The sequence below is a fragment of the Andrographis paniculata genome, unplaced genomic scaffold (genome assembly GCF_009805555.1).
Source record: "Andrographis paniculata isolate CXL003 unplaced genomic scaffold, ASM980555v1 Contig10END, whole genome shotgun sequence".
Lineage (NCBI taxonomy): Eukaryota > Viridiplantae > Streptophyta > Magnoliopsida > Lamiales > Acanthaceae > Andrographis > Andrographis paniculata.
The window spans coordinates 1,545,580-1,570,281 of record NW_026137380.1 but is presented as its reverse complement, the minus strand read 5'-3'; the positions used below and the strand labels follow the sequence as shown (position 1 = coordinate 1,570,281).

Below are 24,702 nucleotides of genomic sequence, written 5' to 3'. Positions count from 1 at the left end.
CAATAATTTTATTTTTAAAACTACTTTTATTTTTCATTATTATTACACCATTGTCACTACTTTTTACACTAATACACTCACAAGGGCAAAACAATTTTTTGCCCGTACTTTTTATTCAATATCAATATTTTTTAAATCTCGTGTCAGATACGATTCTGGGACGGAGGATTCATTGTATATTTTTATTGAACAAAATAAATATTTTTATTATTGGACTACCATGGATTTGGGCTATCAACATATCCACAATTAGAGGAAGTAGACAAATCATCTTAATAACACTATAAAGATATTTGTTCGAATACGGTGTGGGTTTTTTTTTTTTATTATTATTATTATTATTATATTATTATTATTATTATTATTATAATTTTTATCTTATTATAATTCGATGAACAAGGTAATTGAAATTTATTGAGTATTAATTACGATTTTATCATGCAAAAGAAATTAATAGCTGCAAATTTATAATTAATTTAGCGTATTCGAATAGAAAACAGAAACATGAAGATGAAATTCGATGGATGCTCATTAATATATATATATATATATATATAAATAAATGAATAATTGATTTCATTTTGTCCAAATCTTATCATCATTTTCAGACACGCACAAAAATCCAATCAAACGGGCGGCGGCTGACAAAAACCCAACTACTCCATTTGATGGTATAGTTGTAAATTTTGACCATTTTGCCCCTACTCTCAATCTCAAAGGACTTTTTTTTTTGATTTTTTTAAGAGTTTGTTCTTTTAACCTAAATTTTTTTAATATTTTTTTAAAAAAATTAATATATTATACATATTTATTATTTTTATATTATTTATAATTTTAGATTACAAAATATTTTTTTAGATTAAAATACATAACAAACACACATTAAATTTTCTTTCATCGAGAATTTATAATTCTCTCCATTTTGTTTAAAGAAAAAAATAAAAATAAAATCTTAGTTAAAGAATATTCTATTTTTCTATTTTTGCTATAAAAATAATAATAATTATTATTATTATTTATTTTTTATTAAAACTCATACATAGATATAAATATAGGTGTTGATTTGATGTTTTGAATGTAAATTTGATTTTTAGTATAATTTAAAAAATAAAAAATAAATATTTGATTTGATATTTTTTTTAAAAAAAATGAGATAGAATATTGTATTTAGAGGAGAATCCCCCGAACAAACACACCCTTAGAAGACGGAGAATATATTTTATATTCATTTAACTTTTTTCTTTTTCTTGTCGAAGACAATAATGTTTGTCTTTCGTTTTAGTGAAATTATTTTTTTATATATTTAAAAAGAAAATACTTTTAGATTAAAATTTATATTAAAAAAATTTAATGATAGATTTAATTAACCAAGGGAATATAAAATATAATTAATCTGCTCACTCTATTTTTGTGATAATACAATTTTAAAAAATATTATAAAAATAAAAATCTATACACACCATCACATAATTTATGTATATTGTACTCACAAAAACTTGATAATTCTAATATAAAATATTAATTTTTATATTACTAATACAATTTATTATATCTAACATAATAATATATATATACCCAAAAAACACAAAATGAACACAATTTATATATACTTCTTTTTATCTCTTAACAATCTATTAATTTTTATATTTTGGTCTGTTCCATAACAAAGTATCTGTTTTTTTTTTTAATTATACTATCTACCTAACATTATAAATACCTTTCCAATTTATAATATATTACACAAATATCGTTACATTTATATCATACAATACTAATAGAATTAATTTAATCTTTTTATTTTATTTTTATTTTATCTCAATATAATACTAATATTTCCAAAACTTTGTACATAAAGCAAATGAATATGTAAATATGGGACGGAAGGAGTATATATTACTATATTGCATGAGCACCATAATTGTGGACATGTACATCCGTATACATTTCATGTAATAATTAGTTTTTTTGACTCAATAATTAAGATTGTTAAATCTGTAATTAGAGCTTAAAAAAATTAAAAAAAAAATAAATCTTGATTAGATATCCCAATTTAGATTTGACTGCAAATGATGGAATATATTTATATATATATATATATATATACATACATACATTAATTTGGGTTTAATGATTACTAATTGCTTGGAGGTTTACTGGGCATTATGTAATTGGGCAGCTGTTTGAATTTTGCAATGTTAGGTCATTTACTTGTCAATGGATATGTAATAAGCCATCATATTTTTCATTTATTTTTAATTTTTGCTAATCTATCCTGAATAGCATTTGAATTTGTATCAACAAACAGATTTAGATAGATATTTTTAGAATTTTGAAATAATATTATCCGAGAATTTTATTTTATTTTTACTATATTTGATGAAAATAAGATAAATTGAAATGTTAAGGTACCTGTATTAAAATTTATTCATATAAAATTTAAATTAAAAACAATTTTATTCAATCTATTTATCATTCCCAATAAATATGTAATATTTTTCAATAAAATATTATATAAAAAATTTATTTAAACCAAAATTCAAATTAAAACATTTTTTTTTTTTTTTTTACAATGAATTAGTATTAATGAAGTATCACATTAAAGTCATTGGTAATTAATTTTGTTGTTTGATTAGTCAAATATATATTTCATAGACCATTAGGATTTTATTATTATAGTTGTTGGAAAGATAAAATAAAAGATTTATTATTATTATTATTATTATTATTATTATTATTATTATTATTATTAAATCTTCAATCGAAGAACCTCTTTTGTTGGCAACCCAAATATTATTCTAGTTAATATTTTATTTTAAAATTACAATATATATATATATATATATATGAAATGATATCAAAAGCAACTAATATTATGGATCGATTACTTGTTCTAGAACCCTTCACACGTTATTGTGCTTGTTCAATAGTCAATACTCATTGCAATTGTATTTGGTTTGGAGTTTTTCTAAATTTTTTACTTATTCACTAATTTTTTTTTAACCTAAATACATCAAATCAATTTTTTTTTTTTATTACTTAAAATTAATTTTTATATTTCAAATACTATCATTACCCATTTAAGTATATGTATAGAACTCAAACTCAAAATCCCCAAAGAAAAATGGAGGGGCAACATCGTAACAAAGGGGAAAAGTAGGGGCGAAAAGTGGGAAAAAGAAAAGAAGTCATAGGAGGAGCGCTTTGGTATCTGCGGGCGGTTTCAAATTGCGACACCATAAACTTCTCGTACTCTCCGCTCGCCCATTCTTCTTCTTCTTCCTCCTCGTCGTCTTCCTCCACTCTCCCTCCATTCGCCATTGATTTCCCTATTTAGCAATCACACATATCTCTATGTATATCTTCTATCTATTTGTCCACACCACAGGCCGACAGGATTCGATTCTCATTCACACCTTCCTTCCTTTCATTTGCTGAATTCGCGCAGATACATACAAAACGGATTTTTTTCCCCAATTTTTTTTTTTTTGTGTTTTAGGTCTGGATCGTCGATCGATGGTTTAGGGTTTGGTGGTGGTGCGTATGTATGTAATGCATCAGAAGAAATCCGAGGCTCAGATCGGAACAGAAAGCAGTGGCATCTCTTCCGATTTCAACCCTACGCCGCCGTCGTCGCTCACTCAGAAGCACCCTCAATTCCCCCAAAATTACCACCCCACGGTTCTCCACCCGCCGCTGCAAATCCTAATCGACGGCGAGGCTAATAACAACCACAACAACAATAGCGGTGGTGGTGGTCGAGAGGAGGAAGAGGATGGATTCGCCGCCGTTAATCAGTACGGCGGCGTCCGCCATAGATGCGGCGATAATTCTCCGACGAGGAGATTCGGCGTATTCTACAACGCCTCTCAGAAATTCCTCACTGACTTTCCCCGTCGTCTCCGGCGGCTGCGCGCACATCTCCGGCTGATTCTCCTCCTTAGCCTTCCTTTCTTATACTTTTTCGTGTCTCATCCTTCGAGCTCGTTCCTACTTGATTTCATGTCTGCTTTTGCCTTCTCAGCCGCTCTGCTATTCTCCCTCAATTTGGCTGTTCCGCGCCTCCCCACCATAAGGCTTCTCCTTGCAAAATCACTGCCTATCAAAATAGCTGCAAAGACCGGCAATGGCATCAACCACCGGCGGCCACAATTCCCAGTCCTCTGGTCGATAGGGCCGTGGCAGAAAGCTGCCGATAAGAAGGCGGTCACAATCACCGGTTACTATGTGCAGGCGTATAGAAATGGCGACGTCTACGAGGGTGAGTTTCACAAGGGGAAATACAATGGCAGCGGAGTGTATTACTATTACATGAGTGGGAGGTATGAAGGGGATTGGGTCGACGGAAAGTACGATGGCTACGGGGTGGAGACATGGGCGAGGGGTAGTCGATATAGAGGGCAGTACGGGCAGGGTCTTCGGCATGGTTTCGGTGTGTATAGATTTTACACCGGGGATGTTTATGCCGGGCAGTGGTCCAACGGGCAAAGCCATGGTTGCGGCATTCATACGTGCGAGGATGGTAGTCGCTACATCGGAGAATTTAGGTGGGGCGTTAAACATGGCCTTGGACACTACCATTTCAGGTAATGCTCTTCTGATTTTGGATTTTGATTTTGATTTTGAATACGCCATGATTGGTAGTCGAGGTTTGATCCTAACTTAGTTTTTCAACTATAGGAACGGAGATAGGTATGCCGGAGAATATTTCGCCGACAAGATGCACGGATTTGGCGTCTATTATTTCGCCAATGGGCACCGCTACGAGGGCGCTTGGCACGAGGGTAAAAGGCAGGGTCTTGGCATGTATTCTTTTAGAAGTGGCGAAGCTCAATCCGGACATTGGCAAAACGGAGTGCTCGATGTCCCAAGCACACAGAGCCATAGCTATCCTGTTTCTCCCGTCGCCGTTAACCACTCCAGGGTGCTCAATGCTGTTCAGGTAAAATTTTTAAGCGTTTCATAGAAGTAATCTAAAATAATCAACTAAAGAAGCCGAAAACAATCAGGAAGCTCGTCAGGTAGCGGAGAGAGCTTACGAGGTGGCCAAGGTGGACGAGAGCGTGAACAGGGCAGTTGCAGCAGCCAACAGGGCAGCCAATGCAGCCAGAGTGGCGGCAGTGAAAGCCGTGCAAAGGCAAATACACCGAAGAACCAATAGCAATGAAATTCCAATTCATGTTACGTAGGACTCGCCACGACAACCATAGTAGAAGAAGATACAACTTCCTACCGATGAGAAAGATAGAGGATTTAGCTGGATCAACGATGAGAAGGATAGGAGTGTTCGATGAATCGAGACTTAAAGCATGAAGATTTACTATTCTTCCTCGATTCACCAAAGCTTTATATAAAAGCTGAAATTTTTTATACAGACCGGAGTTGTTAGCCATCTAGGCTCAGTCGGGATTGGGTGAGGCAGGATTTCTCACCTTGTCATGAGGAGCTTTTACAGTTTTGGGGTTGTATAGTTAAAAATAAGTTTTAAGTATAAGTTTTCGAGTCGCAGGGAAACCCCTGATATACACATACAGCTGATACCTCTGTACGTGGAAAACTACTGATCGATAGAGATATAATATTTCAAGTCAAAGCTGTTTTCATCAGATACCTGTGATCTCAAGAAAGGTATATCGAAGATTCGATGCTTAGAACTATGAATATTTCCAAGTATGATGCTATGAAAAAAATCCAAAATTTATAATATAGAAGCAAAACTAACACCAAGTATATCGAAGATACAGCAAGATTTATGTAAATCAAAAGCCGAAGGAAGTTCACAATGTAAATAGAAGGGATTAAAAAACGTGACCGGGATTGAATGTGCTGAACAAAGAGTTCGTTGTGCTTAACTCTCTGTCTGCTCCCTCAACCTTCGGATGGTGCTCCTCACTGTTACAGCACTCGCAGTGCTGCAGGGGAATAGAAAGTAGCTTAAGACTCCATTAAAAGGTTATATCATAAACTAGCACAAGAACAATAAGGTGTGACCAATCGTAAAAGGTAATTACTTTAATGTGTATGCACCGCCTGCCTTCACCTTCCCGCAATCCTTGCATCCCCAAATGCCGACAGCCTTCCTCTTCACAGCATACTGGTAGTCATATAAAATATAGTATCAAATCATCATCCATGACCCAACCTGATTTATCACCTAACCAACATAACCAATAACTTTCTGTACCTTCCCGCAAAACTCGCAAAAGAATTTGCTGTGCTGGCTAACTTCCATCTTCTTAATTTGCTTCCTCAAACTAGCACCATACCGGGTGCCTGAAATGTGATGGAGAACGCGTCAAACATGAAAATCATTTGCTCCATATGGTCAATGTGATTATAAAGCTAAGATCCACATATAAGCTAATAACCAATATAGAACACACACTATAATGGAAGGGTTTATAACTGAAAGAACATAGCCTTACCGTACTTTCCCACAATTCCAACCTTCTTGGTTCTCTTGGCCTGCAAATAGTAAACAAAATTTGAGAAAAAAATACAGGCATACTTTTCCGAAACATGAATTAAATAGCCCGCAGGTACGCAATTAACAAATTGAAAAGTGAGAAATCGCCTAGTTTATAGGAATGAAATTGAGATGAATTATTTCTCACAACTTCAACACAAAAAGTTTTGCAGCAAAGTTTGAGAGCGCAAGTATCAATTCCTTCAGAGCAAAAGCATAACGTGATCTGCATATCATTTTGACTACGAATATACAACAAAATTACAGAGCAAACAGAGAAAGGACATCCGATAGATAGTGTACCATAGCGTAGACGATTCAGGGCAACCGCAGCAGCGACACGAATGAGCGACGGCAAAAACCCTAGATTAGCTATGTGGAAGAAATTGGGTTAATGCAATTTTTCGTGAATATATATACATATATATATGTGTATATATATTAGAAGGAATTTTGTATCTCAGCCCCTAGAGTCTTTTCTAATTGTCAAAGGCACCAACAAAATCTCAGTAATTTATTTTTATAAAAAATATTAAAATTGTATAATAAAAAGTAAAAAAAAAATCTAAATTTCTTTTATATAATCTAACAGATAGAATAAAATTCATCGGACACAATAGATAAATCTAAAATTCATTTAACAAAATTTTAAAAACTTATTATAAAATTACAATATAAAACATTGTAAAAAATAATCTAATTATAAATAAAAAATAATCTAATTATAAATATGCTAATTGTTGATAAATCGATTAATTATTTAATCGATAGAATTTAAGTTTAAATTAAATTATAATTTTCACAATCAATTATTCGGTTAGTTGAAATACATGTGGCTAGTACTGTGGTTATTAATAGTATGGTTGCACATATAAATACCTGTTCAGATATAATCCGTACCACCTGCCCAGATTAAAAATTATAATTACACCGCATGTTCAGTAAATTATTATTTGAAATTTATATTTATGATCGAAATTAAATTTGGTTTTAGTAAATTATTATTTGAAATTTATATTTATGATCGAAATTAAATTTGGTTTTTATAACCGAATATTACTGAAATTAAGAGCCGACGGTTTCGGCTCAGCATTTAAACTCCAATGATGGATGTACCTATAAAAGACTCTCTCCACCACTTCATTTTACACACTAGTTTTCTCTCATCTCTCCTTTTCTTCTTGGACAAAGTTTTCAGTGAATTATCTGGTTAAGTTTTCTGGCGACTTTCTGACCTCTAACCTCCCGATACGGTGTGTGTTCACTTCGTTGGAGCTCCGAAATATTAAGATATCATTTAATTCGAAGACGAACGTCATTTTATCTTTGAGAACGTTATGCCACGAACCGGAGACACTACCAGAGCGTATTCGTTTTTACGGAGAAAGGTTCTACCTTGATTCGACATGATTATCGAATCTATTTTGATAAATTGCTTATCGAATTATTCCGATAACATTATTGAGATTATTGAATTTATTTCGATAAAATGATTATCGAATTTATTTCGATAAAATCATTGAGATTATCGAATTTATTTTGATAAATTATTTTTGCATTTTCAATGCCGGAAATCATTTATGTTTAGTTGTTATAGTTTTAATAAATTTGAAGGTTTAATTTTTATTCTTTTTTTTTTTCTTCTCTTTTATACATATACTACAAGAAAAACTCATTTTGGCTTCGAAAATTTGCTTCGGAATTTGAACTACTTCTGAAACTATTTTTTTAAAGCTTCGGATTTTGCTTCAGAATGATACCCGAAAAGTAAAAGTCTTTGTCCTTTCAGTTGTCTCGGCAGGTTTTAAAATAATTTCAAAATATAATGTCAAAATGCGTGAGTTTATATTTCTTATTCCCTCGGAATTTCCGAAGCAATTTTTAAATATTTATATAAAAAAAAAATTTCAAAATTTGGCCACCGGACAAATTAATTTTCCGGCGACCCGGACGCCGGATTCTCCCACATCCTCCAACAACAGCGCCAGCGACCTTCAAATCCGGCAGCAGCTCTGGCGGAGGAGTGGTGGAGCACTTCGTTTCCGGCGGCAGCAGCAGCTCCGGCGGAGAAGTGGCGGCCGGCTTCGACGCCACGAGAGTTCATCTCCGGCAGCGGCAGCTTCGGCGGAGGAGGCTGGCTTCGACATTTCTGGCAGCGGCAGCTGCCGGCGGAGAAGTGGCGGCTGACTTCGACGGTACCCGAGGAGACTTCATTTTTGGCAGTGGCAGCTCTGGCAGAGAGTGGCGGCGAACTTTGATTCCGGTGGCAGTGGCAGGTCCGGCGAAGGATTGGGGGTGGGCTTCGATGGTTCCAGCAGTAGCTCGACTGCAATAGCTCCGGCGGCCGCATATGAGTGAAAGCTCTTGATTAGTGTTAGTGTTTTTAGTCAATTATATTTATCTAAATAGATCCAATGTTTTTTATATGCTCAATATTCTTTCAATGCATGTCCATTCTCAAAATTTCCTCTTATACGCGGTTGATGTTGTTAATCATTTAATTAATTGTCATTTGTTTGGATATAGTTTTTCGAAAATGCTCGAGGTTGTTTTGAGATACTCGATTTTTGACATTCTACATATATCTATTTTATGAAGAGTCGGATCTAAAATCGAGCTGATATTTATCTTTCATTCTATTTTCTTATTGTTTTTATCTTTTTTTCATTATTCGATGTTCCTATTCCTCTAATTTTAGTTTCGATCCGATTAGATCTAGTTTTTCAATCCGTCCAAGATTCTTGAGATGCACTCTAGGTTTGAAAACTTAAATCAATTACCCAAACATAAGATAGAAATTGTTGAAAGAGGATGAAAAGTCATTTTCTCATGGAATCTTCGAGGAGTAAGTTTGGTCCTAATTTCGTTCACAAGCTTGTAATTAGTTTCGTGATTTGCTTTGAGACAATTCATACTCTCGAAATATTTTTTTTCGTGACTTATTTCAAAAAAATTTAAACTCAGAGTATTTTCCGAGATTTATTTCAAGACAATTCAAACTCTTGAAGTAATTTTTGTGACTAATTTAGACAAATTTGACTATCGGTGGTATTTTAAAACAAATATATGACAATACATTGTCATAAAATCACATTCAAAATTATAGTCGAGATAAATTGTCGCAATAATGTGTTAAACAAATGTTGAAATACTAATTAAGTTGTCTCAAAAAAAAATATTTTGTGACATATGTAAGATTGTTTTGAAGTTTTGTTTTGTTTGTTTGTTTTTGTTTTTTTTTTTTTTTTGAGATAAATTAGTAGTATTTTCTTGGTAGTGTGAAATTTTAATAGAAAAATTACTATATGATAATCATTGACTTTTTAATTTATATTATGTATTATGGAGCACTATAATTTTGAAAATTTTCATCTCATGTATTTCTCTAAATCGTTTATGACATAAATCCATTGATAATAAAAATAAATAAATAGATTTCAAATAATTATAGTAGCATTTAATTTATAATTTTATAGTAAAACGAGAATAAAAAATGAAATCAATTGCACTGGTATAACACTCGTAATAATACAATGAAAACATATATATATATATATATATTTACAATTTCCTATCTATTTTATTATCCATTCTAATATTTTTTAGTAAGATTATATATTTTTAACAAAATATTATTTAAACAATAAAATTCACAAATCACACATATTTATATTATTTATTAATAAAGTACCAACCAAATGACAAATATATTAAAGAACAATATCTACTTACTAAACAATAATGAAAGAGGTTAACAAATAATTAAATTTACAATTAGTTTACCAATTATTAATTTTACAGCTAGCTCGTCTAACTATATTGTTATTTTAATTATTCAGTAAGTGCATTGATTTGAATTGCAATAAATTTACGGCTAGCTCACCAAATTATTTGTTAATTTTTTTTAGTAAGTGAAATAATTTGAATTATAATAAATTTACAGTTATCTCACAAAATTATATTGTTAATTTTTTTTAGTACGTCAAAATGATTTGAATTGCAATAAATTTACAGCTATCTCACAAAATTATATTGTTAATTTTTTTAGTAAGTAAAATGATTTGAATTGCAATAAATTTACAGCTAGCTCACCAAATTATATTGTTAATTTTTTTTAGTAAGTGAAATGATTCGAATGGTAATAAATCTACAGTTAGCCCACCAAATTATATTTTTATTTTTTTAGTAAGCGAAAGTAATAAATTTACCATTAGCTCACCAGATTATATTGTTATTTTTTTTTTTTTAAGTAAGTGAAATAATTTGAATTATTATAAATTTACAGTTAGCTCACTAAATTATATTGTTATTTTTTTTAGTAAGTAAAATAATTTGAATTGCAATAAATTTACAGTTAGCTCACCAAACCATATTGTTATTTTTATTTAGTAAGTGAAATGATATAAATTGCAATAAATTTTCCAATTAGGTAAAATTATAACTTTTTTAAAAGAAAAATCTGAAATAAATTGGGCAAAATTAGAACAGTATTCAAATCAAATATGCAGAAAAAGATAGGTAGTTGTATAGCACACTAGGAATATGTTTGGATATTTCAAATTGATTTATAAGCTATTCAACTTATTATTATTTTTTATTATATCTGATATTTATTTTTTATTTTAAATAATATATTCAATTAATGAGTAATTATTTTTATAAAAAATAACAATGAAAAATATATGTAATACTATTTTATTTTGTTTAAATTTTTTATAACAATGTGCCACATCATTAAATTTAAACTGACAAATTTATATTTCATCAACAAATTAATTGGATCACTAAACGACACATTTATAGTTTTTCATAAAAAATTAATTATATTATTAAATTATAAATTTATACTTGTGATTGACAAAAAAATTACATTATTAAATGAAAAAAAAATTATATTTTAGCGACAAATCTTTCATTCTTGTATTTTTATAATAGTTAGATAAAATATTATATATTTTTATTTATAAAAAATGTGAGAATTAAACAGCAAAAAAAAAAAAAAAAATGATAAATAACCTTAAAATTCAAACAAAATAAATATGAACAAAGATTCCCTTCATTTACACAGATTCCAAGGGATACACACCGTTCCTCTGACTGTCCTTATCAGCAACATATAAGTTAACAAACTGATTAATAAGTAAACCTAGTTATCGTATACCTCACCTACCCCTCTCTCTGATTGTCTTTAAATAATTCTCCAAATCAGCTTTAACAATTACACAGAATTACTCATACAATCATCATCGATCCAGAGGAAGAAGAATCTGCAAAATTGCTATCACTTGCTCAAATGGATAATCGCGAATCAATGGATGCTCCATCGACATTCGGGAGGATCAGCAACGTTCCTCCATCGGAGATAACTCCAGAGACGGGAAGAGTGGAGAGATTTCTCACAAGGCAGCAACGAGATAATATTGTTGCAACACATCAAGGTGATGTTTTAATTTTGTATATATATATATATTTTGTTTATGGGTTACAACTTCAAGTTGTTTGTTTATTGGCAACAATTCCAAGGGAGAAAATTTGATTTTTCTGACATCATTGCAGATTCTGAAATGGAGGGCGAGGATGTTCCCACTGCCATGATGACCGGATCTGACGATAAGGTGTTGATTAACAAATTACGAAAGTTAAAAAAATGAGATTCAATTAATTTCCATAATTAGATATTGAATGTGTTCTATGAACAACTTCTCAAATTAAATTTTTGTGGTTTGCAGGTAGATGAAAAGCTTCATTCAGATATTTATGCTCAAATTTTTGGACCTGAGCATACAGTCCCTGAATTCGACAGCCACTCCGACGGGGACGATGCCGACACCCACACAGAAGTGTGCGGGGGCATTGCAAGTCGGGTGAGATCTAGGAGGAGGACCAATACGGGCCCGCCGCCAGTTTATGTCGAGGATGAGTTGAGTGGCATGTCCGGCGACAACATCAAGAGCTCCTCCGAGGATGAAGACTTCACTGTGAGGAAGAGGAGGAAATCGACGAACAATAGAAGAGCTGACACTGCAGATGACAGCTCGCCTGCGGGGACTTCAGGGTGGCGCAGCATCAGACCTTCAAAACGAAGGGCTGCAGTGACCTCTCCTCGGAGGGTGTCAGAAAATGCACAAGCACGCCCCGCCTCGGACTCAAAAGCTGCACAGACCAGCAGAAACGGCGATGAGGGCAAAAAGATGCCGTATTGGCTCAAGGAGTTGACGAAATATATGACGGGGGCCAAAGCGAAGAAAGCGAAGCCACAGAAGATTGACATCTCCAAGATCCTAGAGGGATCTGTTCTCGGACGAGCGAGTGGGGCTGCTGATGGAGCTGCCGACTACCCGGCTCTTCCCAAGAAATTCCGGTTCGAAGACAATGTCGCGCCAGTGCCCGAAGAAGATCAAAGGGAAACTGAGTGGCGGAAGGGTATGGACGACTTGTTCCAAGAAATGGAATATAACTGCGCTGTGGAGCGAATGGGAACAATGACCAACCGTGGGGTAAGTTAATCACTTTCAGCACCTGTGTAGATTACTTTCTATATTCAAAAAATAGACAAAAACGACACAGATTGAGAACTAATTCGGCACTATTATTATTATTATTATTATTCAAAAAGCGATATGAGAACTAATAATCTAGTCACGACTTGCAGGTTGTTCAAGCTGAGGATGACGAGGAGGAAGAGGACACTCAGGAGCGCAGATGCGCCCGAGGTCTTCATGAGTTGATATTAGAGGACGACAAAGGATGGTATTGTCGCCACTGTCAACATGTGGCGATTCAACCAAGAGACGTACTTCCTCCGTGGGTAAGTAACATCAAAATTGCTACTTCTAATTTTAGGTTGATTTAAAATTTTTGCAGCTACCTTTTATATGACTTCTTCTTTCTTTTTTTGCAGGCGATGAAAGCTTATCGTGCTGGGGGAAAGAAGAAGAAGGAGGAGAAAAGGGAGGCTCTGGATCTCAGCACCATCAGTCTCCCGGTAGCAGATGCAGCTACTGTAAGCAGCAGCTGGACAAGCGGCTCAGTGTGGAGCATCGACGCTGGTGTGAGAGAAACACTGTATGAGCACCAGCAAGAGGGATTTGAGTTCCTATGGAGGAACTTGGCGGGCAGCACTGAACTTGCCGAGTTGAGGAACTCAAATCTACCGGGAGTTGGTGGATGCATTATTTCCCATGCACCAGGGACCGGAAAGACACGTCTGACGATTGTCTTCCTCCAGACGTATCTAAAGGTGTTTCCAAATTGCCTGCCGATGATCATCGTCCCAGCCAACATACTTGCTACTTGGGAAGGAGAGTTCAGAAGGTGGAACCCGGGCTTTAATTTCCACAACCTGAACAACTCGGCGTTGATCGGCGACGAGATTGCTGCTGCTGACCATCTGTTTCAAGGGGGGAGGATCAGACGTCGGGATATGGAGGCGATCAGAATGGTCAAAATGTACACGTGGCGGAGAGGGGGAGGTCTTCTGGGGATTAGCTACAACCTCTTCGAGAAGCTAACGGCGCAGAAAGAGGCGGAAGCAAATGCAGGCGAGGAGGGGGGGCAGAGAACGGGGGCTGAACAGAACTTGGAAGTTCTGAGATCAATACTTCTTGAGATTCCTGGACTAGTGATTCTCGACGAAGGTCATACTCCTCGTAACCACAGGAGTAAGATTTGGGCTTCACTAGTTCAGCTCAAGACGGAAAAGCGCGTCATCTTGTCCGGGACGCCGTTCCAGAACAACTTCGAGGAACTGTTCAACACCCTAAAGATCGTCAGGCCAGCAGTAGCGGAAGAGATTATGCAGGATCGGACGTTTGCCGAGATTCTGCATTCGGATAAGAGGGCCCAAAGCTCTCGGCCTGCTTTGCTTCCGGAAGCCATCAATCGTGCAGTTGAGAGGCTGAAAGTCGCCATGGCGCCGTTTGTGCACGTGCACAAGGGGACAGTCCTCCAGAATAATCTCCCCGGATTGAGAGACTCCATCATCCTCCTGAAACCGACTGGATTGCAGAAGCGACTGATCGACCGGTTGGAAGAGGAACGGGTAAGGAAAACACTTACGAGTGAGTTTGGATATTCACTGGTATCTGTTCATCCTTACCTCATCCAGAAATGCAAGTCGCAAGTGCCAACCGACGGGATCGATATGCAAGCAGTCGAGGAGTCGAAGCTCAATCCTGGTGATGGAGTCAAAACGAAATTCATCCTCGAGTTTGTCCGCCTCAGTACGCTGCTGAACGAAAAAGTGCTCATCTTCAGCCAGTACATTCCGCCCTTGGACCTGATCAAAGAGCACCTGACCGCGACCCTCCAGTGGAACGAAGGCAAGGAAATTCTGAGGCTGGAAGGGAGGCTACAGAAGAAGCAACGCCAGAATGTGATCGACGCATTCAACGATCCAGAAAATGATTCGAAGATCATGCTGGCGTCGACGAGGTGCTGCTCCGAGGGCATAAGTCTGGTTGGGGCTTCGAGGGTCATTTTGCTAGACGTCGTCTGGAACCCTTCAGTCCAACAGCAGGCGATTTGTCGAGCTTATAGGATTGGGCAAAAGAAGTTTGTCCATACCTATCATCTGATGACTGCTGGCACCATTGAGGCGGACAAATATTGCCGGCAAGCTGAGAAAGAGCGCCTATCGGAGTTAGTCTTCTGCTCTTCTTCGAACGAGGACACATCGAAGCAGCAGCTGCCGGAGATTGAGGATAAGATTCTCCAAGAGATGGTCGAGCATGCAATGACGAAGGATATATTTGAAAAGATCATCCACCAGCCGAAGAGCGCCGATTTGATCCAGTCCTTAGGCATGAAAGGTTGATAATATAAATTGTGTTGACTTAAAAGTTTTTGGCAAGAACAGATTGTTTGTGATTTTTTTGCTTGATTTCCCTCAAGAAACAAAATGTGATGGATTGTATAGTTTTTGAACAAGTTTGGAATTTTTTTTTTTTTTTTTTTATTTCTTTCATTTTTCGCTTATCAATTGGTACTTTTAGATTGTTCTATATCATAAACAAAATATAATGAATCGTAGTTTGTGTAGGTTTACGATGAATTTTGAAATGCAAAAACATGATACGAATGAATTATGATTTTGTAAATATTAAAGATATATATATTCTAAAATTTATTTGATATAATCTAACACATAGATTAAAATTCATTAACATAAAAAAAAATATATATGTGAAAAATAATAAAAATACATTTAGAAAGACAACAACAAATCATTCTTATTACATATAGACAACAATATTGTATACGACAAAGAACAACATAGTAACAATTCACACTCATAAAAATGAACAGCTCTGTTGAAAGACATTTACAATTATAATTATATATGAATAATGCACATATAACACCGCAAAAGGACAATCCAATAACACATATTTTTGGAAAAGCACGCCATATTTTCGGGACTTGCACCTTTACATAACATCTTTGAATTAATAGTCGTGCAACACGCATAACAACGGACCGAACATTCACTAAAATTCTACATTCGATTAAAAGGTCTTCGAAGAAAGGCCAAAGCTCTCGGCCTTCTTTGCCTCCCGAACCATCAAAGGCTCCATAGCCCGGACGTGCACGAAAGTGCTATCCTACAAAAAATCTCAATGGATTAAGAGACCGCGTCGTCCTTCTTAAACCAACTGAAATTGCAAAAGAAATTGATCGAAGGGGAAGGGTTTAGGAGAACCTTTAAGACTGATTTTGAAGTTTATCTAATATCTGTGCACCAACAGTTCATCCTCAGTGCAAACCAGTGGAATTGATATATATATATATATATATATATACTGATGTTAATAAACGCTGACATGATCTAAGATAAAATATAGGTTAAATGTTTCTCTAACATAATATAATATAACAGTTCATGTAAGAAAGGTAAATTGAAATAATCAGATGGCTGATTAAGGGTATGAAATATAAACAAGCAAGATTTCAATTAACATAATATGTGCTGAATTAATTGAAACTATGTTCTAATTGTTTATACTTTATAATGTGTGTTGTATGAAACTACGTATTAATTATATTATTATCCAAACAAATTATGTGTTAATCAACAAAAAAAAATTACTACATCATTAAATATAAAACTGAAACTTAATTGGTTATATTATAAATCGACAACTTTTTACATTAACCGTTACCACATCATTAAATTTAAAACAATCCGACAAATATCTCGACTCTCCCTATATGCACCGTGACGGAATCTCCAGCATCTCTGGTGGAGGAACTCTACCAATGCTCCGGGTCATCAATGGAGATGTCAATTGCCTTCTCTCAATTCTCATTGTAATGGCTTTGCCATTGCCCTCGAGCATTGACGGAGTATCTATTTATTTACGATTATCAATGAGGTAGAAACTAGAAACTAACTTATGCATCAAATATTTTATGTGCAAGAAGAAATTTAATTTTCACAATACTAAATTAATCTAAATGAAATAATTGCAGAAAATCATCAAAACAGCTCGTCTTTTTGAATATTTTTTTAACTTATCCAAAGGATACCATGTCAGATGCACATAATGACCGTCTCACCTAAAAGCTCAAGATATTAGAGAAATACAAAATTATTTTATTTAAACACAAACGAGAGTCCCAACATAGTCATTAAATACTTACGTTTGTCTCCTTTTTGGCCTTTTCTTTGTAGTATGGTTCTATTTTTATTATTTGTTGAGAAGTAAACATGTATTTAAAAAAAAAAATAATTGTGAAGATTGCATAATAAAAAAAAAAATGGCGTCAATAATAAAAAACATAGACTAAATCCTCAAGTTAATTTAATAATTCCCATCCCTCAGTATGCACAAGATCATGTAGTATCCGCACAACATTAGTAGCTTTGTTTTCTATGGAGTTGAGCTCTAGTTCGCCAATTTCCTTCCCCCTCTAATTTTTGCGGAATCAACACCAAATAATATTGTTGGCCAAAAAAGTAAATGATCAAATCCTCACAGCATTAAACTTCAAAAATATTGTTTGCTGGACAATCGAACTGGGAATGCACAGAGTGGTGAAGACAAGAATATAAAGCACAAAAAAATTGTTAACCCAGTTCGGTCATCAACGACCTACATTTGGAGGGTTCCAACCCAGGCAAGATTCACTATCAAAATCATTGAAGCACAGGGATATGTGGATACAATCGAGTTATACACTCAAGAAATCTATCTCACCTTTTCTTGATCATTCCCGGTTCTCAACCTATCTTCTATCTTCACTCTCTCAGTATTCAATTTTCTCTCACCATTTTCCCAGACAAAACACCCCGGACGTTTTCCCCAATAGCCATAGGTCACGTTCCACTGCAAATCTTGTATAACTAGTTAGATTCTCTTCAAATAGAAATTCTTCAAATGTTGAACGCGCCATCACAGGGAACACCATCAGCAACCAAGTAGGCCTTCACAACATTTAGGCCTAAATCGCAAAGGCTCAATAATTTTTTGTAGCCCATCCGAAGTCCAAACAATCTGCAAACATCAACCAATTTAATCGAAAAAATAACTAGCAACAAATATAAATCAAATCTAATGATTTTTACTCATGAAAATCTAGGACAATAATAAGAGAACGAGCAATTGATGATTGATAGATCAAAGGATAGTGTTGTTTTTACCATTCCAGCCGAGAATATGTTGCTAGTGCGAGATCCTCTCTCTAGAGCATCCAAGACGGCTACCGTGGCTCTTTCCTCACCCAACCCGTACTTCAAATGCACGGCACCACTACACACCGCTGCCAGGGGATTCGCTTTGTCCTGAATGTAAGTATGTATGTAGTATATGCATTGTTGTGCCAAAAATTCATTAGTTTAAGTTCTAAAATAAATGTATGACAGCATCAAACAAACCTGACCGGCAATGTCAGGAGCAGAACCATGTATCGGTTCGAATATTCCAGGCCCCTACACAACAATGCCTCGACCATTAATATTTAATAAGAAGGGAAGGGATACGGATTTCTTTGGAAGGACTAACGTACGGCGTACCGTTTCACCCGGGCTTGCAGATGGCAATGCTTCCCGAATTTTTACATGCTTGATCAGAACAGATATTCCCAAATATATTGTTTGTGAGAATCACATCGAACTGCATGATAATGTGCCAAACTGTTAATAGTTCATTTATTCATATTATGAAGCTAATGTTATGGTGCAAATGCAAGTCCTACATCAGAAAATTTGAAGAAAAATCTATACCTTGTAAGTCCACATGAACTTCACTAGTATAAGGTCTTTTAGAAGAAGTCCAAAAAAAAATCCCTATCAAATTTTTAGGCCGTTTTCTGGCCATTTCAAATGCAAACGAGCAATGCGATCAACCTGAAAAAGCATAGAAGTTTATATCAATCATATAAATCTATACAAATGGTCAAAAAAAGTATTCCAAAATTCATCAAAAGATAGTAAAAATTTGCATAATAAAAAGATTTGGGCCTCAAGAACATAAAACATAGAGTAAATCCTGAAGTTAACTTAATAGTTCCCATCCCTCAGCATGCACAAGATCATGTAGTATTGGGAGAATCGGTTTCACACAGCATCGGTAGTTTTGCTTTCTATGGACTAGTTCGCCCATTTCCTTCCCCTCGGCTAATTCCTGTGCAATCGGCACCAAATAATATAAATCAAATCTAATGATTTTTACACATGAAAATCTAGGACATAAAATAATAATAAGAGAGCCATCAAAGGATTGTGTTGTTTTCACCATTCCGGCCGAGAACATGTCGCCAGTGCGATATCCTCTATCTATCTAGAACATCTAAGACGGCTACCTCAATTCTTTGCGCTGCTCTTTTCTCACCCAGCCCGTACTTCAAAAGCATGGCAGCACTACGCACCGTGGCCTAAATGCATGCTGCCATAGAAACTCGGACAAATGTTTTGAAACCAAAACTTCCTTTCTGACTTGAACTAGGCAATTGTTTGAGGCAGCCCAAACCAAATTGCAAATGGGAAATGCAGTTAATGATTGTGAAGTGCAAAAAAAATTATATGAATGTTAAGATACTTCTTGCAAATGATACAAACTTGAAGATAAACAATCCATCATAATATTACCTCTAAAACATTAGCTAGCTTTGTCAAAAAGAATACAGTTCCTTACGCCGTTTTCTGGCCATTTCATATGCAAGACGAGCAATGCATCAACCTGAAAAAACATACAAGTAAAAGGAGTTTAAATCAATGCTAGTGCAAACCAAGAGCAATATCTGAATAGCAATTGGTCAGAAAATGGGGGGAAAAATCTGAATTTCATCATATAAATCTATACAAATGATCGAAAAAAAATATTCCAAACAAACAATAAAAACCTATGCGAGCCAGAAAGTAACCTCAAACAAACAAACAATTCAAAGATCACAAAATCATCAACCAAACAGTTCACAAACAAAAATGAATCAATCAACTCATGAATCCGTTTCTTCACAAACACTTTCACTGATCCAACACAAACGTACGTACCTTTATACTCCCAGGAATCGAACACTCTCAAGTCAACCTCTGAGTCCTAAGGACTGGATCAAGTCGGCATTCTTCGGCTGGTGGATGATCTTTTCAAACATATCTTTCGTCTTCGCGTGCTGGACCATCTCCTCAAGAATCCTGTCCTCAATCCCTGCCATGGGCTGCTTTGATACGGCCTTCTCGTTCGAAGAAGAGCAGAACACCAATTCTGATATCCTCTCTTTCTCAGCCTGCCGGCAATATTTGTCCGCCTCAGCCGTGCCAGCAGTCATAAGATGATAGCTGTGGACAAACTTCTTTTGCCCAATCCTATAAGCCCGACAGATTGCCTGCTGCTCGACTGATGGATTCCAGACGACATCAAGCAGAATGACCCTCGAAGCGCCAACCAGGCTTATGCCCTCACAGCAACACCTTATTGACGCCAGCATGATCTTCGAATCGTTGTCTGGATCATTGAATGCATTGATCGCTTTCTGCCGTTGCTTCTTGTCTAGCTTCCCATCCAGCTTCAGAATTTCCTTCCCGGCATGCCAATCGAACTTCATGGACAGATACTCTTTGATCAGCTCCAAGGGCGGAATGTACTGGCTGAAGATCAGCACTTTTTCATTCAGCAGAGTACTGAGGCGGACAAACTCGATGATGAATTTTGTTTTGACTCCATCGCCAGGACTGAGCTTTGATGCCTCGACAGCTTTCATATCAATTTCATCGGTTGGCACTTGCGACTTGCATTTATTGACGAGGTAAGGGTGAGTAGATACCAACGAATATCCAAATTCATTATTAATTGTTCTACTTAACCGTTCCCCCTCCAACTTGTCGATCAGATTCTTTTGCAACCCAGTCGGCTTCAGGAGGATGACAGAATCTCTTAATCCGGGGAGATTCTCTTGCAGGACAGTTCCCTTGTACACGTGCACAAACTGCGACATGGAGACTTTAAGCCTCTCCACTGCACGATCAATGGCTTGGGGAAGCAAAGCAGGCCGAGAGCTTTGTCTTCTCTTATCTGACTGCAGAATTTCAGCAAATGTCCGATCCTGCATAAACGATTCTGCTACTGTCGGCCTTACTATCTTTAAGGTGTTGAACAGCTCTTCGAAGCTGTTTTGGAATGGCGTCCCGGACAAGATGACACGCCTTTCTGTCTTGAGCTGAACCAGTGAAGCCCAAAGCTTACTCCTGTTGTTACGAGGAGTATGGCCTTCATCAAGAATCGCGAGTTCAGGCAGCTCACGAAGTGTCGACCTCAGAACTTCCAAGTTCTGTTCAGAAACTGTTCTCTGCCCCTCCTCCTCCCCTGCATTTGCTTCCCCCTCTTTCTGCGCCGTTAGCTTCTCAAAAAGGTTGTAGCTAATCCCCAAAAGACCTCCCCCTCTCTTCCAGGTATATATTTTAACCATCCGGATTGCCTCCAAATCCCGACATGTGATCCTCGCTCCGTGAAAGAGATGGTCAGCAGCCGCCCTCTCGTCGCCAATGAATGCCAGATTGTTCAGGTTGTGGAAATTAAACCCGGCATTCCACCTTCTGAACTCTGCTTCCCAGGTGCCAAGTATGTTGGCTGGGACGATGATGATCGGCAGGCAGTTTGGAAACATCTTTAGATACGCCTCGAGGAATACAATCGTCAGACGTGTCTTTCCAGTCCCTGGTGCATGAGAAATGATGCATCCGCCCACTCCAGGTGGATTTGAGTTCTTCAACTCGGCAATGTCAGTACTGCCTGCCAAGTTTTTCCAGAGGAACTCAAATCCTTCTTGCTGGTGTTCGTACATACTTTCCCGCACACCAGCTGTGATGCTCCAAACTGAGCCGCTAGTCCAGCTGCTTACATCAGCTGCATCCGGTATAGGGAGACTAACGGCACTGAGATCTAGACTCTCCCCTTTCCCCTGTTTCTTCTTCTTTCCTGAAGCACGATGAGCTTTGATCGCCTGCAAAACGAAGAGAGAAGAAGTTGTATAAACGGGGGTAGCTGCACACTTTTTAAATCACCCTAAAATTGCACTGAACTACTTTCAGATAACAGATTAGGGAGAAAAGATAAATTAAAAGGAACAATTTTAGTTCTTTAAGGAAGCAATCGATATATACTTACCCACGGAGGAATTACATCCCTCGGATGAATCTCCACATGCTGACAGTAGATACAATATAGTCCATGGTTGTCTTCTAATGTCAACAAATGGAGCCCTCGGGCACATCTGCGCTCCTGAGTGTCTTCCTCCTCCTCCTCGTCCAGATGAACAACCTGCATCATCGTTAGTGCTGAATCAGTTCTCAATCCGTACATGCCAAATCAGTTATTGTCTAAATATTCTTTTAATATAGAAATTAGTCTACACAAGTGTTGAAAATAAATGAGTTACCTCACTGCTGGTAATCGTTCCCACTTCTTCCGCAGCGCAGTTGAAGTTCAACTCCTCAAGAAGGTCGTCCACCTCCTTCGTCACCTCAGCTTCTCTCTGGTCCTCTTCTGTCGGTGGCACGACATCTTCTTCAAACCTGAACTTCTTTGGAAGATCAGGGTAGTCGTCAGCTCCATTTGCAGTCCCACTCCCTTCGCCGGTATGCATTGTCCGAGATGGTGGTCTAAGAAAGGATTCTTCTAGGAACTTTTTGATGTCAAATCGTTTGGGCTTCTTCTTCTTGGCTTTGGCCCCAGTCATGAATTTGGTCATCTCCTGAAGCCAATATGGCATGTCATCCCCACCACCGCTGTTTCTGCTAGTCTGCGGAGCTTTGGAACTCTTAGCTTTTGAGACTGAGACTCCACCCGCTGGCTCCAATCTGTGTACTTCGTCTGCACAGATCTCTGATAGCCTCCTCTGCTTCGTCTTCCTCTGAAGAGAGGTCACTGCAGCCTTCCCCTTCCGTTTTGGAGTTGCGATTTTGCGCTGCCCTGAGGCCTCCTCCTCCACAGGCTCTGCAGTGTCGACTCTTCTTTTCTCAATTTTCACTTTTCGCCTCTTCCTCAGAGTGAAGTCTTCGTCGCCAGACAGTCCATCCACAACATAAATTGAGGACAGGTGCATATTGATCCTCCTTGTAGATCGAACCTGGCCTCCAATGCCACTGTCAGCAGCATTAATGTCGTCACTCGCTACCCGCAAATCTCCAACATCTTCTGGGGCAGCCATCATACAGGATGAGGAGGGACTATCAGAATTATCCTTGCTCGAGTCGCAAACTAGTTCAGGGACTTTACAATCATCACCAAAAATTCGAGCGTGAGTATGAGCTTGATTCCTTAAATGCTCCAAAATTTCTTCAAATTCTTCCTCAGAAGGCTGCATCTTGTACATGTTGCCTTTCTTCTCCGGCACTTTCCTTTCATTTTCATTTTCTGTCCCTGAGCAAAGAGACACAAATATGAGAATGTCAATCATTGATAACTTTCAAATGTTAGAGTTTTCTTAGGTCAGCCATTACCTTCATCATCTACCTCTTCAGAGCTATCGAAATAAATGTTGTCAACCTACAAAAGCAAAAGAAAATTGCAGATAAGACGATGTTTATAGTTCTTAAAATGGAAGCAGTATAACTTCAAAATCCATATACTTACCCTCGAGCTCAAAACTTGATATGCATCAAGCTCCACATGACCACAAGACGTACAAATTAATCCTCGGCTGCCCATATAGGACAGGGTATGATTCCCGTCGGCACATCTTTCAGTTTGAGCTGCGAAAAGCTCTTCATCAACCTGCTGGCCATGGACGTTCAGTTTCAGTATTTAATTAAAGATTAGAAATGCATATTTAGTGAAGATATTGTTCACGGGAGGTATTCAATAACAAATGGGAATTAATAGAATTGTTGGCACCTTATCGTCCAATCCAGATGTCATGGGAAGATCATCGTCCATCTCGAGTTGGTCATCACATCCTGTCGTATCAAGAACATGATCGCTCTCAGCCATTTCAGAATCTGCAACCACATTGCAGAAATCATAACATTACTTTTTTTTCTCCCTTGAAGTTGTTAGTGATAAGCAAACAAGAAAAGCTGAAGTTAAAACATCACCTCCTAATAAATGCTCGGACATATCAGCAATATCATTTCGAGTTTCTTTGGTCACTACAGGTTCCGCCTCCCGCAGCGGCATATCTCTCACAGGCTCAACCCCATCGACCATCGGTGGTGTTGGGTAGTTATGGGTCACTTCATCCCTGTCAAGCAGCCCCAAGTTCAAATGTACAAGAGAGACTTTTCTCTCGAACTTCATATCCGCTGCAAGAATCCTCCCGATGTCCCATGAACACGTCAATTCCCCTCGGTCATTCTCCTCGACCCTAGACGGAGAATCCATTCTCTCGTCTCTAACCACAATAGCTCCATCGTGCGTTCCCATTGTCGATTCGGGGCTTAGTATGTTATCTGTTAGTTCAAATGTACCATTTGTTTTAGCTAATTTGAACTCAATTGAAATAATGTTAATGCACACTTTGATTAGCATAGGTGAGAATTTAGGAATTACTGAGATAAATTTTTTTTATTTTATTTTTGTAAGAATAGTTGTATCGGACATTATGTTTGAAATAAATAAAAAAAATAAATTAACAGAAAATTTTTATAAAAAGATATGCTCCATTTTTATTTTTATTTTTTGTATGAATAATAATACTAACATTTGGTTTTTCACAATAGATGATTGCAAAAAAAAGACAAATAAACATGCAAGATATTCAAACATTATTTAATAAATAACAAAAAATAAAACGACAATCAAAAG

At 36.6% G+C, this 24,702-nt stretch overlaps 4 protein-coding genes and 1 long non-coding RNA gene across 6 annotated transcripts; 2 read left to right on the top strand and 3 right to left on the bottom strand.

The window, feature by feature from the left end:
- The first annotated feature begins 3,200 nt into the window (after positions 1 to 3,200).
- Positions 3,201 to 5,603, top strand: LOC127242755 (uncharacterized). 2 transcript variants are annotated; one of them, XM_051262548.1, is made up of 3 exons: positions 3,201 to 4,583; positions 4,678 to 4,939; positions 4,990 to 5,168. In XM_051262548.1, exons 1-3 carry the CDS (start codon positions 3,541 to 3,543, stop codon positions 5,020 to 5,022), a joined length of 1,338 nt encoding a protein of 445 aa, XP_051118505.1. In that variant the 5' UTR covers positions 3,201 to 3,540; the 3' UTR covers positions 5,023 to 5,168. The 2 variants fall into 2 exon arrangements, with proteins under 2 accessions (XP_051118505.1, XP_051118429.1); XM_051262472.1 differs by having other exon boundaries at positions 3,203 to 4,583; positions 5,007 to 5,603.
- A 124-nt stretch (positions 5,604 to 5,727) lies between these two features.
- LOC127242889 (60S ribosomal protein L37a) lies at positions 5,728 to 6,875 on the bottom strand. Its single transcript, XM_051262647.1, has 5 exons — positions 6,767 to 6,875; positions 6,423 to 6,462; positions 6,182 to 6,270; positions 6,009 to 6,091; positions 5,728 to 5,909 (listed from the first exon to the last, which is right to left on the bottom strand). The coding sequence occupies exons 1-5, from the start codon at positions 6,767 to 6,769 to the stop codon at positions 5,846 to 5,848; spliced, it is 279 nt and encodes a 92-aa protein (XP_051118604.1). The 5' UTR covers positions 6,770 to 6,875; the 3' UTR covers positions 5,728 to 5,845.
- A 4,881-nt stretch (positions 6,876 to 11,756) lies between these two features.
- On the top strand, positions 11,757 to 15,278 carry LOC127246808 (SNF2 domain-containing protein CLASSY 3-like). The gene is made up of 5 exons (XM_051268389.1): positions 11,757 to 11,901; positions 12,020 to 12,078; positions 12,193 to 12,960; positions 13,116 to 13,271; positions 13,365 to 15,278. The coding sequence occupies exons 1-5, from the start codon at positions 11,757 to 11,759 to the stop codon at positions 15,276 to 15,278; spliced, it is 3,042 nt and encodes a 1,013-aa protein (XP_051124346.1).
- A 2,565-nt stretch (positions 15,279 to 17,843) lies between these two features.
- Positions 17,844 to 18,803, bottom strand: LOC127246025 (uncharacterized). Its single transcript, XR_007837590.1, has 5 exons — positions 18,687 to 18,803; positions 18,477 to 18,576; positions 18,339 to 18,392; positions 18,105 to 18,245; positions 17,844 to 17,958 (listed from the first exon to the last, which is right to left on the bottom strand). It is a non-coding gene; the product is annotated as an uncharacterized LOC127246025 (long non-coding RNA).
- A 168-nt stretch (positions 18,804 to 18,971) lies between these two features.
- Positions 18,972 to 24,321, bottom strand: LOC127246800 (SNF2 domain-containing protein CLASSY 3-like). The gene is made up of 9 exons (XM_051268376.1): positions 23,994 to 24,321; positions 23,794 to 23,897; positions 23,533 to 23,673; positions 23,400 to 23,445; positions 22,337 to 23,319; positions 22,066 to 22,218; positions 19,956 to 21,901; positions 19,198 to 19,641; positions 18,972 to 19,086 (listed from the first exon to the last, which is right to left on the bottom strand). Exons 1-7 carry the CDS (start codon positions 24,319 to 24,321, stop codon positions 19,988 to 19,990), a joined length of 3,669 nt encoding a protein of 1,222 aa, XP_051124333.1. The 3' UTR covers positions 18,972 to 19,086; positions 19,198 to 19,641; positions 19,956 to 19,987.
- Positions 24,322 to 24,702: the final 381 nt, after the last annotated feature.

Excerpts from the sequence above, each read along its gene's own strand:
- LOC127246800 (XM_051268376.1), bottom strand. The coding sequence starts at position 24,321 with ATGGGAACGCACGATGGAGCTATTGTGGTTAGAGACGAGAGAATGGAT. Across the intron at positions 22,219-22,336 it reads GAACGATTACCAGCAGTGAG|GTTGTTCATCTGGACGAGGA; the intron begins GTAACTCATTTA and ends ACGATGATGCAG. Across the intron at positions 21,902-22,065 it reads GGGATGTAATTCCTCCGTGG|GCGATCAAAGCTCATCGTGC; the intron begins GTAAGTATATAT and ends TTCGTTTTGCAG.
- LOC127242755 (XM_051262472.1), top strand. The coding sequence starts at position 3,541 with ATGTATGTAATGCATCAGAAGAAATCCGAGGCTCAGATCGGAACAGAA. Across the intron at positions 4,584-4,677 it reads CTTGGACACTACCATTTCAG|GAACGGAGATAGGTATGCCG; the intron begins GTAATGCTCTTC and ends TTTCAACTATAG. Across the intron at positions 4,940-5,006 it reads GGGTGCTCAATGCTGTTCAG|GAAGCTCGTCAGGTAGCGGA; the intron begins GTAAAATTTTTA and ends GAAAACAATCAG.
- LOC127246808 (XM_051268389.1), top strand. The coding sequence starts at position 11,757 with ATGGATAATCGCGAATCAATGGATGCTCCATCGACATTCGGGAGGATC. Across the intron at positions 11,902-12,019 it reads TATTGTTGCAACACATCAAG|ATTCTGAAATGGAGGGCGAG; the intron begins GTGATGTTTTAA and ends ACATCATTGCAG. Across the intron at positions 13,272-13,364 it reads GAGACGTACTTCCTCCGTGG|GCGATGAAAGCTTATCGTGC; the intron begins GTAAGTAACATC and ends CTTTTTTTGCAG.
- LOC127242889 (XM_051262647.1), bottom strand. Across the intron at positions 6,092-6,181 it reads TTTGCGAGTTTTGCGGGAAG|TATGCTGTGAAGAGGAAGGC; the intron begins GTACAGAAAGTT and ends TATGACTACCAG. Across the intron at positions 5,910-6,008 it reads GGCGGTGCATACACATTAAA|CACTGCGAGTGCTGTAACAG; the intron begins GTAATTACCTTT and ends ATTCCCCTGCAG.